This window comes from Haliotis rufescens, unplaced genomic scaffold (assembly GCF_023055435.1).
Source record: "Haliotis rufescens isolate VD_foot unplaced genomic scaffold, xgHalRufe1.0.p SCAF_5, whole genome shotgun sequence".
Taxonomy (NCBI): Eukaryota; Metazoa; Mollusca; class Gastropoda; order Lepetellida; family Haliotidae; genus Haliotis; species Haliotis rufescens.
The window spans coordinates 29,051,552-29,067,402 of NW_025964223.1; the positions used below are offsets into that span (position 1 = coordinate 29,051,552).

General features: G+C 39.9%; 1 protein-coding gene across 2 annotated transcripts in view; it reads right to left on the reverse strand.

Moving 5' to 3' along the window:
• The window catches only part of LOC124116892 (probable ATP-dependent RNA helicase DDX10), a 90,209-nt gene extending 89,456 nt beyond the window's left edge, over positions 1 to 753 (reverse strand). Inside the window, exon 1 of one of the 2 annotated variants that reach the window (XM_048383814.1) lies at positions 480 to 753. In XM_048383814.1, the coding sequence (XP_048239771.1) occupies positions 480 to 641 (162 nt within the window). In that variant the 5' untranslated portion in view covers positions 642 to 753. The remainder of the gene's footprint in view (positions 1 to 479) is intronic. The other variant, XM_048383813.1, reaches the window with a different exon arrangement.
• Between the last annotated feature and the right edge of the window lie 15,098 nt (positions 754 to 15,851).

The following is a 15,851-nucleotide window of genomic DNA, read 5'->3' on the forward strand; positions in this document are numbered from 1 at the left end:
AATTATGTATGACACAAAAAAGTCATTAGGCCTATTGATAATAATGTTTCGGTTTCTTTATTACAATATTGAGAAATGCAGAAATTGTCTAAAATGTAATTATTCATAGATGTTTTTCGGGTTTTTTTTATGAGGAATAAGTGTTTTTCTGTAGAAAACACTAGTTCGTTCGCCAAAGTCAATATTTTATCCATGAATGACATGGTTAACAACCTCAAATAGGACCACAAAAGGAAATAAAACAGCTGCATTCTGCAAAAGAAACGCGCATGCCTTGCAAAATGAAACAACGCTGTACACCGACTGAAGTTTTCCCCGACCTAAAAGTCACACTAGCGACCACTAGATGTCTGATAGTAAACAAGCAGCAGTACATAAATAATATAACTGTTCTAAAGCCATTTGTTTCTAACAAAACCACTAATTGCTACTCTCAAGCACCCCAGTGCGGCCTGACCACGTGTTGCAGCTCGACTTACAAACTTATACCGAGATTTCAACTCGGCGATCTCACTGTCGGTAACATCCGCTAGTCTTGGCTTTCGTGTGTAATGCTGCTTCTTGAATTTCCCCTTGTGACCTTTCGATATATTGCCCTTGGGGCGATTTTGTTTATATTCTGTCTGAAATTTAGGATTCATTTTTCAAGTCCACAGAAAAAAACAATTTGGAGTGACCTCCCCTCACGCTCCTCACAGCGATACGCTCTACGTCATGATATCGAGAGGCGAAGGTGTAACGCGCTGGGAAGGAGCTTTGTCGCCCCATAACTGTGAACCGGAAGGAACCATATATAATACTGAGCCAAGTCAAAATAGCCTCATGTCAAAATTGCCTCAAAACATCAAGTCAAAACGGCCAGAGACAAAAAGTCAAACCGTCCACAACCCATCGTGAAACGGTCACACAAGATAATCACAAGGGACTCAACAAGAAAAGCCAACACACAAAAACAAAGACAACAAACTCAACTATTATATATATAGCACATAGCCTAGCTTTCACTTGCACGGAGTTCAGCTTCCCACGAACATAGCAATGTGGAGCTGATCCATGACTTAGAGGTGACAGTGGTGTTGAGAGTATGGGCTACAGTGGCTGTACCCTTACATAATATATAACACTACAGGAAAAAGTCATTGATCCATTGATTAGGGCGCTAATATCCTTGGTTTTTCTCGGCCGTCTGACACCACTGGCTCGCTAACGCGCCTGAGCGTGATAACAGAATGGGCTACCATCTGCAAGGACAGCTAAATAAACTTGGAGGCGATATTTGTTTTACGCATTTTTGAACACGTATGTTAACCGTGATCTATGAATATTACTATGGGCGGCCATTCGGTTAAAAAATACAAAGTTAAAAAAAAGGACAAAAGTACACAATAAAGGTCAAATATTACGAATAAAGAACTAAATGTTACTAATAAAGGTCAAAATACAAAACAATGAGACGCCGGTTAAAAAATAAAAAGTTGAAATGAAGGTCAAAAGTACACAATATTAATAGTCAAATGTTATGAAAAAACGGCATAAGAAAAGAAAGAACAATGTGTACGAAAGAACGTCAGTGAGCACGAAAGGACGTTAACAATAAAGAAAATCGATTTTCCTCTATGACACCACGGACCCATACAAGTCCGTGATGACACCAGCGTTCGTTTTCAAACTAGATTTATTTCGCTTGTTTATATTTGTGACCAAAACAAGTTGTCAGTTGATGCCGAAATGTACGCGTAATTCAGGGATGTATGTATCGCAGCTGTGTGTGAAACATATGTGATGTTATAGGCGTCTCATAACCGGCATACGTGAAACGTGACTTTGTAAACACTATCCAATATGGCGGAAAGTTCGCTTCGGCGTTCGTGATTGCTTATTTTCTAGAACATTTTAAACGATTCTAGGGTTAATAAAAATTAGACGTTTCTTAAAAAAATGGAGCCCATTTCTCTTTTAAATGCTTTATATAAGATTATTAGCACTTGTATAACAAATAGGATAAAAAAGACACTGGATCTCCTTATCAACGATAAACAGACAGGATTTATACCAGGTAGGTGTATAAGCGAAAACATTAGACTCCTATATGACATCATCTTCGAAACAAAAAGATTAAAGAAGAAAGGCCTATTAATATTAATTGATTTCGAAAAAGCCTTTGACAGAGTTTCTAAGCGATTCATAGTGAAGGTTTTAGATAAATTTGGTTTTGGAACTTATATGCAAACATGGGTAAATATCCTGATCTCAAACTCTACTTCTTGTGTCATACAAAACGGTCACTTGTCTTTCTTTTTTTTCAGCAACGAGAGAGGATGTAGACATGGAGATCCGATTTCCCCATACTTGTTTCTTTTCGTCGCAGAAATACTAGGCATAATGATAAGAAAAAATACAAATATAAAAGGTATAGTCCTTGGAGAAAGTGAGCACGTAATATGTCAATATGCCGATGACACCGAACTATTTTTAGATGGCCCAGCAACGTCTCTAAATGAAGCAGTAAATACACTGAGTAAGTTCTATAGAATGTCTGGCTAAAAAATAAACACAGACAAAACTAAAGCTGTATGGATAGGCTCAATGGCAGGGAGTTCACTCACATTATGTCCCGATTTGACATTGGACTGGCACAACGCAGATTTCGATGTACTTGGAATTAAACTAAACGCTGATTTGATAAACCTTTGGGTTATCAACACTAGAAGAAGACTAGAAACAATTAGAAGAATTATTTCAAACTGGCGGAAACGCAACTTGACATTAATAGGGAAAATAACCGTAATAAAAACCTTGGCTTAGTCAAGTATAGTTCATATATTAACTGCTTTACCAAATCCCTCCAAAAGAATTTATAAAAGAATTAAACAGCATTTTTTTCAATTTCATATGGAATGGAAAGAAAGACAAAATAAAAAGAGTAAACCTAGTTCGAAAAGATGGTGGCCTTAGAATGGTTGATTTACCAATGTTTATTTACTCACTTAAGGTATCGTGTATCAAACGATATATTTCCAAACCAAACAGCTACCCTCTTTCAGGCTTTCCCTTACAAGATATCTTCCGTTTGGGTGCTAATATTAAAAAAACACTTCAATATCACAAACCCATTTTGGAAAGACACATTAGACGCTTGGAACAAATACATAAAAACGCACTGAATAAACGAAAACGATGTTAATGAAATTTTAATGCAACCATTGTGGTACAATCATAAATGTAATTTCCGGATTTCATTATTAGAAATTGGTATACAAGGGGTATTTGCCATATAAAGGATTTATGTGACTCGAACGGCTTTATTCCATTCCCTGAGCTGAAAATAATGTATGGTATAAAAGGTACTTTATTGGACTATAACCGTTTGCTTTTAAACATCCCGAAGCCATGGAAAGATCTTGTGCATGATTCAAATAATCTAAACACAATGCAACTAAACATTTCTTCTCCATGGCTTGATTTACTTAAGACAAGCAAAGGTTCTAGGATATTTTATGACGACTTCATTTCATCATCTAACTTTCCAGAAATTTGTAAGAAGTGAGAACAAGAATTGAACAATGAAATTAATTGGAAATATGTATTTTTACAATATAGAAAATCTACAATTGATACAAAATTATTAGAATTCAAATTCAAATTTCTACACAAAATTATATACACCAAAAAGGAATTGTTAATGATGAACTTGGTTGACAACAACCTTTGTTCATTTTGCAATTCAGACAGTGAAAACATCGCTCATGTATATTTAGAATGTTCTTGTGTTTAAGAATTCTGGGACGAATTTAATTCTTTCATAAACGTTATTTTCGGTCATGTTTTCATTACAAAACAAGATATCTATTTTGGAGATATAAACAACATCTTATTAAATCACTTATTGATATTGGCAAAACGACACATTTACGTTACACATATTAAAGGAGTAAAACCATATTTTAAGTCATACAGAAATATACTGAAAGATATTTACCATGTCGAATTGTTCCTTGCAAAAAGAAACGGAACAATTATTTCTTTCACTAAAAAATGGAGTTTAATGGAGAAAACCATAACGCAGACGAATTAGCTTCCTTGATCTATATCTCTTACAATTTTACAAAGTATGAAAGGTGAACCTACTGTCATATCACTTCCTGTACATTTTTCTCATTATAATTAACATGTAATTGATGCCTCTTATGATACGATGACTATGTACCCTCTGGAATGAATAAAAACAATTTTAAAAAAATAATTGGTGTATATTATATATATAATATATTATATTAGCAAGAACTAAGATCTGATTTTAATGAGATTGTGTGACCATACGTACTGTCAATCAAAGTGACAAATGCGCTTACGAATGGCGCAGCACAGGTCGCAAACTGGTCCAGATTTCTGCTGCAACACCCGGGTACCCACGAGGGAAAAAACAACCAGTCCCGGGGAATTGCTTTAGATCAGTGCCCTTTAAATATATGAAACTTGTTGCCATGAAAACACGAAAAACGTGTTGTTTTCTTCAAAATCCCAATTATCTAAATGCAACAGTTCAACACTAGACCTATCTAATATCTATGTTCCAGGTTTGGTGAAGATACAATGAATGGGTTTCAATATCTGCCCCGGAACCGACCTCTTGCCCCCGCTACCGATTGGTTCTTGTCCTGTCGTATGCGTCTATTCATGTCATCCCTGACATGTTCTATGGAAATGTCTGGAGAAACAACGACCATAGCTGTACAGCAATGTATAAGCTGCCTCAAAATGTTTGTTACAACACGTGCAATATGTGGACGGTCATTATCCTGCTGCAACGTGACGTTACGTCCCTGCATTTGAACAAAGAGTGTAACATGATCTCGAACGATGTCGCCCCGGTTGCCTACGTCATTGAAATTGCCATTAACAGTGATGAGTTGTGTTCTTCCATGAGTTGTGATGCTACCACATACCATTTCACTTCCATTCCCAAACTAAAACGTTCTCCTGGACGCTTGTAGAACCCTGCACGACCATCAGAACTGTCCAGATGAAACCGGACTCATCTGTGAACAGTATACTGTCCCAGTCTTGTCTTCTGAACCTCAGATGCTGTCTACACCGAGATAGACGTGCCTGGCGGTGACGTGGAAGCAACATTGGGCGTATCGCTGGACCCCGGGGCCTGATGTTGTGATCCCTCAACCCAATGAGTCTTAACCCAGAAATTGTCCGACCTTTTAAATGTGACAGATTGGTATCGTTTCCGTAGATGCAATAATTGAAAATGGTTGTCTTGCTGACGTGGCGTTACATGTGGATGACACGCCCGTGGCAATTCATCAATGTTGCCCTGCTGTAGATAACGTAGATGTGTTGAGATCAACTCGTGAAGGTGATGTGTGGAGATCATCTCATGTAGGTGATTTGTTGAGATCATCTCGTGTAGGTGATGTGTTGAGATCATCTTGTGAAGGTGATGTGTTGAGATCATCTCATGTAGGTGATGTAATGAGATCAACTCGTGAAGGTAATGTGTGATCATCTCATGTAGGTGATATGTTGAGATCATCTCATGTAGGTGATGTGTTGAGATCATCTTATGTAGGTGATGTGTTGAGATCAACTCGTGAAGGTGATGTGTTGAGATCATCTCTTGTAGGTGATGTGTTGAGATCATCTCGTGAAGGTGATGTGTTGAGATCATCTCATGTAGGTGATGTGTTGAGATCATCTCGTGTAGGTGATGTGTTGAGATCATCTTATGTAGGTGATGTGTTGAGATCATCTCATGAAATGATTAGTTGAGATCATCTCCTGTAGGTGATGTGTTGAGATCATCTCGTGTAAGGTGATGTGTTGAGATCAACTCGTGAAGGTGATGTGTTGAGATCATCTCATGTTGGTGATGTGTTGAGATCAACTCGTGAAGGTGATGTGTTGAGATCATCTCGTGTAGGTGATGTGTTGAGATCATCTTATGTAGGTGATGTGTTGAGATCATCTCATGAAATGATGTGTTGAGATCATCTCATGTAGGTGATGTGTTGAGATCATCTCGTGTAGGTGATGTGTTGAGATCAACTCGTGAAGGTGATGTGTTGAGATCATCTCATGTTGGTGATGTGTTGAGATCAACTCGTGAAGGTGATGTGTTGAGATCATCTCATGTAGGTGATGTGTTGAGATCATCTCGTGTAGGGGATGTGTTGAGATCATCTCATGTAGGTGATGTGTTAAGATCAACTCGTGTATGTGATGTGTTGAGATCATCTCATGTAGGTGATGTGTTGAGATCATCACATGAAGGTGATGTGTTGAGATCATCTCATGAAATGATGTCTTGAGATCATCTCATGTAGGTGATGTGTTGAGATCATCTCTTGTAGGTGATGCGTTGAGATCATCTCTTGTAGGTGATGTGTTGAGATCATCTCATGTAGGTGATGTGTTGAGATCATCTCTTGTAGGTGATGTGTTGAGATCATCTCTTGTAGGTGATGTGTTGAGATCATCTCATGTAGGTGATGTGTTGAGATCATCTCATGAAATGATGTGTTGAGATCATCTCTTGAAGATGATGTGTTGAGATCATCTCATGAAATGATGTGTTCAGATCATCTCATGAAATGATGTGTTGAGATCATCTTTTGTAGGTGATGTGTTGAGATCATCACATGAAGGTGATGTGTTGAGATCATCTCATGTAGGTGATGTGTTGAGATCATCTCATGTAGGTGATGTGTTGAGATCAACTCATGTAGGTGATGTGTTGAGATCATCTCGTGTAGGTGATGTGACAACTGACAAGATCATCTCAGGTGATGTGTTGAGATCATCTCATGTAGGTGATGTGTTGAGATCATCTCGTGTAGGTGATGTGTTGAGATCATCTTGTGTAGGTGATGTGTTGAGATCATCTCAGGCGATGTGTAGAGATCAACTCATGAAGATGCTGTGTTGAGATCAACTCAGTAAGGTGATGTGTTGAGATCATCTCGTGTAGGTGATGTGTTGAGATCATCTCAGGTGATGTGTTGAGATCATCTCATGAAGGTGATGTGTTGAGATCATCTCGTGTAGGTGATGTGACAACTGACAAGATCATCTCAGGTGATGTGTTGAGATCATCTCATGGAGGTGATGTGTTGAGATCAACTCGTGAAGGTGATGTGTTGAGATCAACTCGTGAAGGTGATGTGTTGAGATCATCTCATGTAGGTGATGTGTTGAGATCAACTCGTGAAGGTGATGTGTTGAGATCATCTCATGTAGGTTATGTGTTGACATCATCTCATGTAGGTTATGTGTTGAGATCATCTCTTGAAGATGATGTGTTGAGATCATCTCATGAAATGATGTGTTGAGATCATCTTTTGTAGGTGATGTGTTGAGATCATCACATGTAGGTGATGTGTTGAGATCATCTCTTGTAGGTGATGTGTTGAGATCAACTCGTGTAGGTGATGTGTTGAGATCATCTCATGAAGGTGATGTGTTGAGATCATCTCTTGTAGGTGATGTGTTGAGATCATCTCTTGTAGGTGATGTGTTGAGATCATCTCATGTAGGTGATGTGTTGAGATCATCTCATGAAATGATGTGTTGAGATCATCTCTTGTAGGTGATGTGTTGAGATCATCACATGAAGGTGATGTGTTGAGATCATCTCATGTAGGTGATGTGTTGAGATCAACTCGTGTAGGTCATGTGTTGAGATCATCTCATGTAGGTGATGTGTTGAGATCATCACATGAAGGTGATGTGTGGAGATCATCTCATGAAATGATGTGTTGAGATCATCTCATGTAGGTGATGTGTTGAGATCATCTCGTGTAGGTGATGTGTTGAGATCATCTCGTGTAGGTGATATGACAAGATCATCTCAGGCGATGTGTTGAGATCATCTCATGTAGGTGATGTGTTGAGTTCATCTCGTGAAGGTGATGTGTTGAGATTAACTCGTGTAGGTGATGTGACAAGATCATCTCAGGCGATGTGTTGAGATCAACTCATGAAGGTGATGTGTTGAGATCCACTCATGTAGGTGATGTGTTGAGATCAACTCGTGAAGGTGATGTGTTGAGATCAACTCGTGAAGGTGATGTGTTGAGATCATCTCTTGTAGGTGATGTGTTGAGATCATCTTATGTAGGTGATGTGTTGAGATCATCTCATGAAATGATGTGTTGAGATCATCTCTTGTAGGTGATGTGTTGAGATCATCACGTGAAGGTGATGTGTTGAGATCATCACATGAAGGTGATGTGTTGAGATCATCTCATGTAGGTGATGTGTTGAGATCATCTCGTGTAGGTGATGTGTTGAGATCATCTCGTGTAGGTCATATGACAAGATCTTCTCAGGCGATGTGTTGAGATCATCTCATGTAGGTGATGTGTTGAGATCATCTCGTGAAGGTGATGTGTTGAGATTAACTCGTGTAGGTGATGTGACAAGATCATCTCAGGCGATGTGTTGAGATCAACTCATGAAGGTGATGTGTTGAGATCAACTCGTGAAGGTGATGTGTTGAGATCATCTCATGTAGGTGATGTGTTGAGATCAACTCGTGAAGGTGATGTGTTGAGATCATCTCTTGTAGGTGATGTGTTGAGATCATCTCATGTAGGTGATGTGTTGAGATCATCTCTTCTAGATGATGTGTTGAGATCATCCCTTGTAGGTGTTGTGTTGAGATCATCTCTTGTAGGTGATGTGTTGAGATCATCACGTGAAGGTGATGTGTTGAGATCATCACATGAAGGTGATGTGTTGAGATCATCTCATGTAGGTGATGTGTTGAGATCATCTCGTGTAGGTGATGTGTTGAGATCATCTCGTGTAGGTCATATGACAAGATCTTCTCAGGCGATGTGTTGAGATCATCTCATGTAGGTGATGTGTTGAGATCATCTCGTGAAGGTGATGTGTTGAGATTAACTCGTGTAGGTGATGTGACAAGATCATCTCAGGCGATGTGTTGAGATCAACTCATGAAGGTGATGTGTTGAGATCAACTCGTGAAGGTGATGTGTTGAGATCATCTCATGTAGGTGATGTGTTGAGATCAACTCGTGAAGGTGATGTGTTGAGATCATCTCTTGTAGGTGATGTGTTGAGATCATCTCATGTAGGTGATGTGTTGAGATCATCTCTTCTAGATGATGTGTTGAGATCATCCCTTGTAGGTGTTGTGTTGAGATCATCTCTTGTTGGTGATGTGTTGAGATCATCTCATGTAGGTGATGTGTTGAGATCATCTGATGAAATGATGTGTTGAGATCATCTCGTGAAGGTGATGTGTTGAGATTAACTCGTGTAGGTGATGTGACAAGATCATCTCAGGCGATGTGTTGAGATCAACTCATGAAGGTGATGTGTTGAGATCCACTCATGTAGGTGATGTGTTGAGATCAACTCGTGAAGGTGATGTGTTGAGATCAACTCGTGAAGGTGATGTGTTGAGATCATCTCATGTAGGTGATGTGTTGAGATCAACTCGTGAAGGTGATGTGTTGAGATCATCTCTTGTAGGTGATGTGTTGAGATCATCTCATGTAGGTGATGTGTTGAGATCATCTCTTCTAGATGATGTGTTGAGATCATCACATGAAGGTGATGTGTTGAGATCATCTCTTGTAGGTGATGTGTTGAGATCATCTCTTGTTGGTGATGTGTTGAGATCATCTCATGTAGGTGATGTGTTGAGATCATCTGATGAAATGATGTGTTGAGATCATCTCTTGAAGATGATGTGTTGAGATCATCTCTTGAAATGATGTGTTGAGATCATCTCATGTAGGTGATGTGTTGAGATCATCACATGAAGGTGATGTGTTGAGATCATCTCATGTAGGTGATGTGTTGAGATCATCTCATGTAGGTGATGTTTTGAGATCAACTCGTGTAGGTCATGTGTTGAGATCATCTCATGAAGGTGATGTGTTGAGATCATCTCATGTAGGTGATGTGTTGAGATCATCTCGTGTAGGTGATGTGACAAGATCATCTCAAGCGATGTGTTGAGATCATCTCATGTAGGTGATGTGTTGAGATCAACTCGTGAAGGTGATGTGTTGAGATCAACTCGTGGAGGTGATGTGTTGAGATCATCTCATGTTGGTGATGTGTTTAGATCAACTCGTGAAGGTGATGTGTTGAGATCATCTCGTGTAGGTGATGTGACAAGATCATCTCAGGCGATGTGTTGAGATCATCTCATGTAGGTGATGTGTTGAGATCATCTCATGTAGGTGATGTGACAACTGACAAGATCATCTCAGGTGATGTGTTTAGATCATCTCATGTAGGTGATGTGTTGAGATCATCTCGTGTAGGTGATGTGACAACTGACAAGATCATCTCAGGCGATGTGTTTAGATCATCTCATGTAGGTTATGTGTTGACATCATCTCATGTAGGTGATGTGTTGAGATCATCTTGTGTAGGTGATGTGTTGAGATCATCTCAGGCGATGTGTTGAGATCAACTCATGAAGATGCTGTGTTGAGATCAACTCAGTAAGGTGATGTGTTGAGATCATCTCATGTAGGTGATGTGTTGAGATCATCTCGTGTAGGTGATGTGTTGAGATCATCTCGTGTAGGTGATGTGTTGAGATCATCTCAGGCGATGTGTTGAGATCATCTCATGAAGGTGATGTGTTGAGATCATCTCGTGTAGGTGATGTGACAACTGACAAGATCATCTCAGGTGATGTGTTGAGATCATCTCATGTAGGTGATGTGTTGAGATCAACTCGTGAAGGTGATGTGTTGAGATCAACTCGTGAAGGTGATGTGTTGAGATCATCTCATGTAGGTGATGTGTTGAGATCAACTCGTGAAGGTGATGTGTTGAGATCATCTCTTGAAGATGATGTGTTGAGATCATCTCATGAAATGATGTGTTGAGATCATCTTTTGTAGGTGATGTGTTGAGATCATCACATGAAGGTGATGTGTTGAGATCATCTCATGTAGGTGATGTGTTGAGATCATCTCTTGTAGGTAATGTGTTGAGATCAACTCGTGTAGGTCATGTGTTGAGATCATCTTATGAAGGTGATGTGTTGAGATCATCTCTTGTAGGTGATGTGTTGAGATCATCTCTTGTAGGTGATGTGTTGAGATCATCTCATGTAGGTGATGTGTTGAGATCATCTCATGAAATGATGTGTTGAGATCATCTTTTGTAGGTGATGTGTTGAGATCATCACATGAAGGTGATGTGTTGAGATCATCTCATGTAGGTGATGTGTTGAGATCATCTCATGTAGGTGATGTGTTGAGATCAACTCGTGTAGGTCATGTGTTGAGATCATCTCATGAAGGTGATGTGCTGAGATCATCTCTTTTAGGTGATGTGTTGAGATCATCTCTTGTAGGTGATGTGTTGAGATCATCTCATGTAGGTGATGTGTTGAGATCATCTCGTGTAGGTGATGTGTTGAGATCATCTCGTGTAGGTGATGTGACAAGATCATCTCAGGCGATGTGTTGAGATCATCTCATGTAGGTGATGTGTTGAGATCATCTCGTGAAGGTGATGTGTTGAGATTAACTCGTGTAGGTGATGTGACAAGATCATCTCAGGCGATGTGTTGAGATCAACTCATGAAGGTGATGTGTTGAGATCAACTCATGAAGGTGATGTGTTGAGATCCACTCATGTAGGTGATGTGTTGAGATCAACTCGTGAAGGTGATGTGTTGAGATCAACTCGTTAAGGTGATGTGTTGAGATCATCTCTTGTAGGTGATGTGTTGAGATCATCACATGAAGGTGATGTGTTGAGATCATCTCTTGTAGGTGATGTGTTGAGATCATCTCTTGTAGGTGATGTGTTGAGATCATCTCTTGTAGGTGATGTGTCGAGATCATCTCTTGTAGGTGATGTGTTGAGATCATCTCGTGTAGGTGATGTGACAACTGACAAGATCATCTCAGGTGATGTGTTGAGATCATCTCATGTAGGTGATGTGTTGAGATCAACTCGTGAAGGTGATGTGTTGAGATCAACTCGTGAAGGTGATGTGTTGAGATCATCTCATGTAGGTGATGTGTTGAGATCAACTCTTGAAGGTGATGTGTTGAGATCATCTCATGTAGGTTATGTGTTGACATCATCTCATGTAGGTGATGTGTTGAGATCATCTCTTGAAGATGATGTGTTGAGATCATCTCATGAAATGATGTGTTGAGATCATCTTTTGTAGGTGATGTGTTGAGATCATCACATGAAGGTGATGTGTTGAGATCATCTCATGTAGGTGATGTGTTGAGATCATCTCATGTAGGTGATGTGTTGAGATCAACTCGTGTAGGTCATGTGTTGAGATCATCTCATGAAGGTGATGTGTTGAGATCATCTCTTGAAGATGATGTGTTGAGATCATCTCATGAAATGATGTGTTGAGATCATCTTTTGTAGGTGATGTGTTGAGATCATCACATGAAGGTGATGTGTTGAGATCATCTCATGTAGGTGATGTGTTGAGATCATCTCATGTAGGTGATGTGTTGAGATCAACTCGTGTAGGTCATGTGTTGAGATCATCTCATGAAGGTGATGTGTTGAGATCATCTCTTGTAGGTTATGTGTTGACATCATCTCATGTAGGTGATGTGTTGAGATCATCTTGTGTAGGTGATGTGTTGAGATCATCTCAGGCGATGTGTTGAGATCAACTCATGAAGATGCTGTGTTGAGATCAACTCAGTAAGGTGATGTGTTGAGATCATCTCATGTAGGTGATGTGTTGAGATCATCTCGTGTAGGTGATGTGTTGAGATCATCTCGTGTAGGTGATGTGTTGAGATCATCTCAGGCGATGTGTTGAGATCATCTCATGAAGGTGATGTGTTGAGATCATCTCGTGTAGGTGATGTGACAACTGACAAGATCATCTCAGGTGATGTGTTGAGATCATCTCATGTAGGTGATGTGTTGAGATCAACTCGTGAAGGTGATGTGTTGAGATCAACTCGTGAAGGTGATGTGTTGAGATCATCTCATGTAGGTGATGTGTTGAGATCAACTCGTGAAGGTGATGTGTTGAGATCATCTCTTGAAGATGATGTGTTGAGATCATCTCATGAAATGATGTGTTGAGATCATCTTTTGTAGGTGATGTGTTGAGATCATCACATGAAGGTGATGTGTTGAGATCATCTCATGTAGGTGATGTGTTGAGATCATCTCTTGTAGGTAATGTGTTGAGATCAACTCGTGTAGGTCATGTGTTGAGATCATCTTATGAAGGTGATGTGTTGAGATCATCTCTTGTAGGTGATGTGTTGAGATCATCTCTTGTAGGTGATGTGTTGAGATCATCTCATGTAGGTGATGTGTTGAGATCATCTCATGAAATGATGTGTTGAGATCATCTTTTGTAGGTGATGTGTTGAGATCATCACATGAAGGTGATGTGTTGAGATCATCTCATGTAGGTGATGTGTTGAGATCATCTCATGTAGGTGATGTGTTGAGATCAACTCGTGTAGGTCATGTGTTGAGATCATCTCATGAAGGTGATGTGCTGAGATCATCTCTTTTAGGTGATGTGTTGAGATCATCTCTTGTAGGTGATGTGTTGAGATCATCTCATGTAGGTGATGTGTTGAGATCATCTCGTGTAGGTGATGTGTTGAGATCATCTCGTGTAGGTGATGTGACAAGATCATCTCAGGCGATGTGTTGAGATCATCTCATGTAGGTGATGTGTTGAGATCATCTCGTGAAGGTGATGTGTTGAGATTAACTCGTGTAGGTGATGTGACAAGATCATCTCAGGCGATGTGTTGAGATCAACTCATGAAGGTGATGTGTTGAGATCAACTCATGAAGGTGATGTGTTGAGATCCACTCATGTAGGTGATGTGTTGAGATCAACTCGTGAAGGTGATGTGTTGAGATCAACTCGTTAAGGTGATGTGTTGAGATCATCTCTTGTAGGTGATGTGTTGAGATCATCACATGAAGGTGATGTGTTGAGATCATCTCTTGTAGGTGATGTGTTGAGATCATCTCTTGTAGGTGATGTGTTGAGATCATCTCTTGTAGGTGATGTGTCGAGATCATCTCTTGTAGGTGATGTGTTGAGATCATCTCGTGTAGGTGATGTGACAACTGACAAGATCATCTCAGGTGATGTGTTGAGATCATCTCATGTAGGTGATGTGTTGAGATCAACTCGTGAAGGTGATGTGTTGAGATCAACTCGTGAAGGTGATGTGTTGAGATCATCTCATGTAGGTGATGTGTTGAGATCAACTCTTGAAGGTGATGTGTTGAGATCATCTCATGTAGGTTATGTGTTGACATCATCTCATGTAGGTGATGTGTTGAGATCATCTCTTGAAGATGATGTGTTGAGATCATCTCATGAAATGATGTGTTGAGATCATCTTTTGTAGGTGATGTGTTGAGATCATCACATGAAGGTGATGTGTTGAGATCATCTCATGTAGGTGATGTGTTGAGATCATCTCATGTAGGTGATGTGTTGAGATCAACTCGTGTAGGTCATGTGTTGAGATCATCTCATGAAGGTGATGTGTTGAGATCATCTCTTGTAGGTGATGTGTTGAGATCATCTCTTGTAGGTGATGTGTTGAGATCATCTTATGTAGGTGATGTGTTGAGATCATCTCTTGTAGGTGATGTGTTGAGATCATCACATGAAGGTGATGTGTTGAGATCATCTCATGTAGGTGATGTGTTGAGATCAACTCGTGTAGGTCATGTGTTGAGATCATCTCGTGTAGGTCATGTGTTGAGATCATCACATGAAGGTGATGTGTGGAGATCATCTCATGAAATGATGTGTTGAGATCATCTCATGTAGGTGATGTGTTGAGATCATCTCGTGTAGGTGATGTGTTGAGATCATCTCGTGTAGGTGATGTGACAAGATCATCTCAGGCGATGTGTTGAGATCATCTCATGTAGGTGATGTGTTGAGATCATCTCGTGAAGGTGATGTGTTGAGATTAACTCGTGTAAGTGATGTGACAAGATCATCTCAGGCGATGTGTTGAGATCAACTCATGAAGGTGATGTGGTGAGATCCACTCATGTAGGTGATGTGTTGAGATCAACTCGTGAAGGTGATGTGTTGAGATCAACTCGTGAAGGTGATGTGTTGAGATCATCTCATGTAGGTGATGTGTTGAGATCAACTCGTGAAGGTGATGTGTTGAGATCATCTCTTGTAGGTGATGTGTTGAGATCATCTCATGTAGGTGATGTGTTGAGATCATCTCTTCTAGATGATGTGTTGAGATCATCACATGAAGGTGATGTGTTGAGATCATCTCTTGTAGGTGATGTGTTGAGATCATCTCTTGTAGGTGATGTGTTGAGATCATCTCTTGTTGGTGATGTGTTGAGATCATCTCATGTAGGTGATGTGTTGAGATCATCTGATGAAATGATGTGTTGAGATCATCTCTTGAAGATGATGTGTTGAGATCATCTCATGAAATGATGTGTTGAGATCATCTTTTGTAGGTGATGTGTTGAGATCATCACATGAAGGTGATGTGTTGAGATCATCTCATGTAGGTGATGTGTTGAGATCAACTCGTGTAGGTCATGTGTTGAGATCATCTCATGAAGGTGATGTGTTGAGATCATCTCATGTAGGTGATGTGTTGAGATCATCTCATGTAGGTGATGTGACAAGATCATCTCAAGCGATGTGTTGAGATCATCTCATGTAGGTGATGTGTTGAGATCAACTCGTGAAGGTGATGTGTTGAGATCAACTCGTGGAGGTGATGTGTTGAGATCATCTCATGTTGGTGATGTGTTTAGATCAACTCGTGAAGGTGATGTGTTGAGATCATCTCGTGTAGGTGATGTGACAAGAT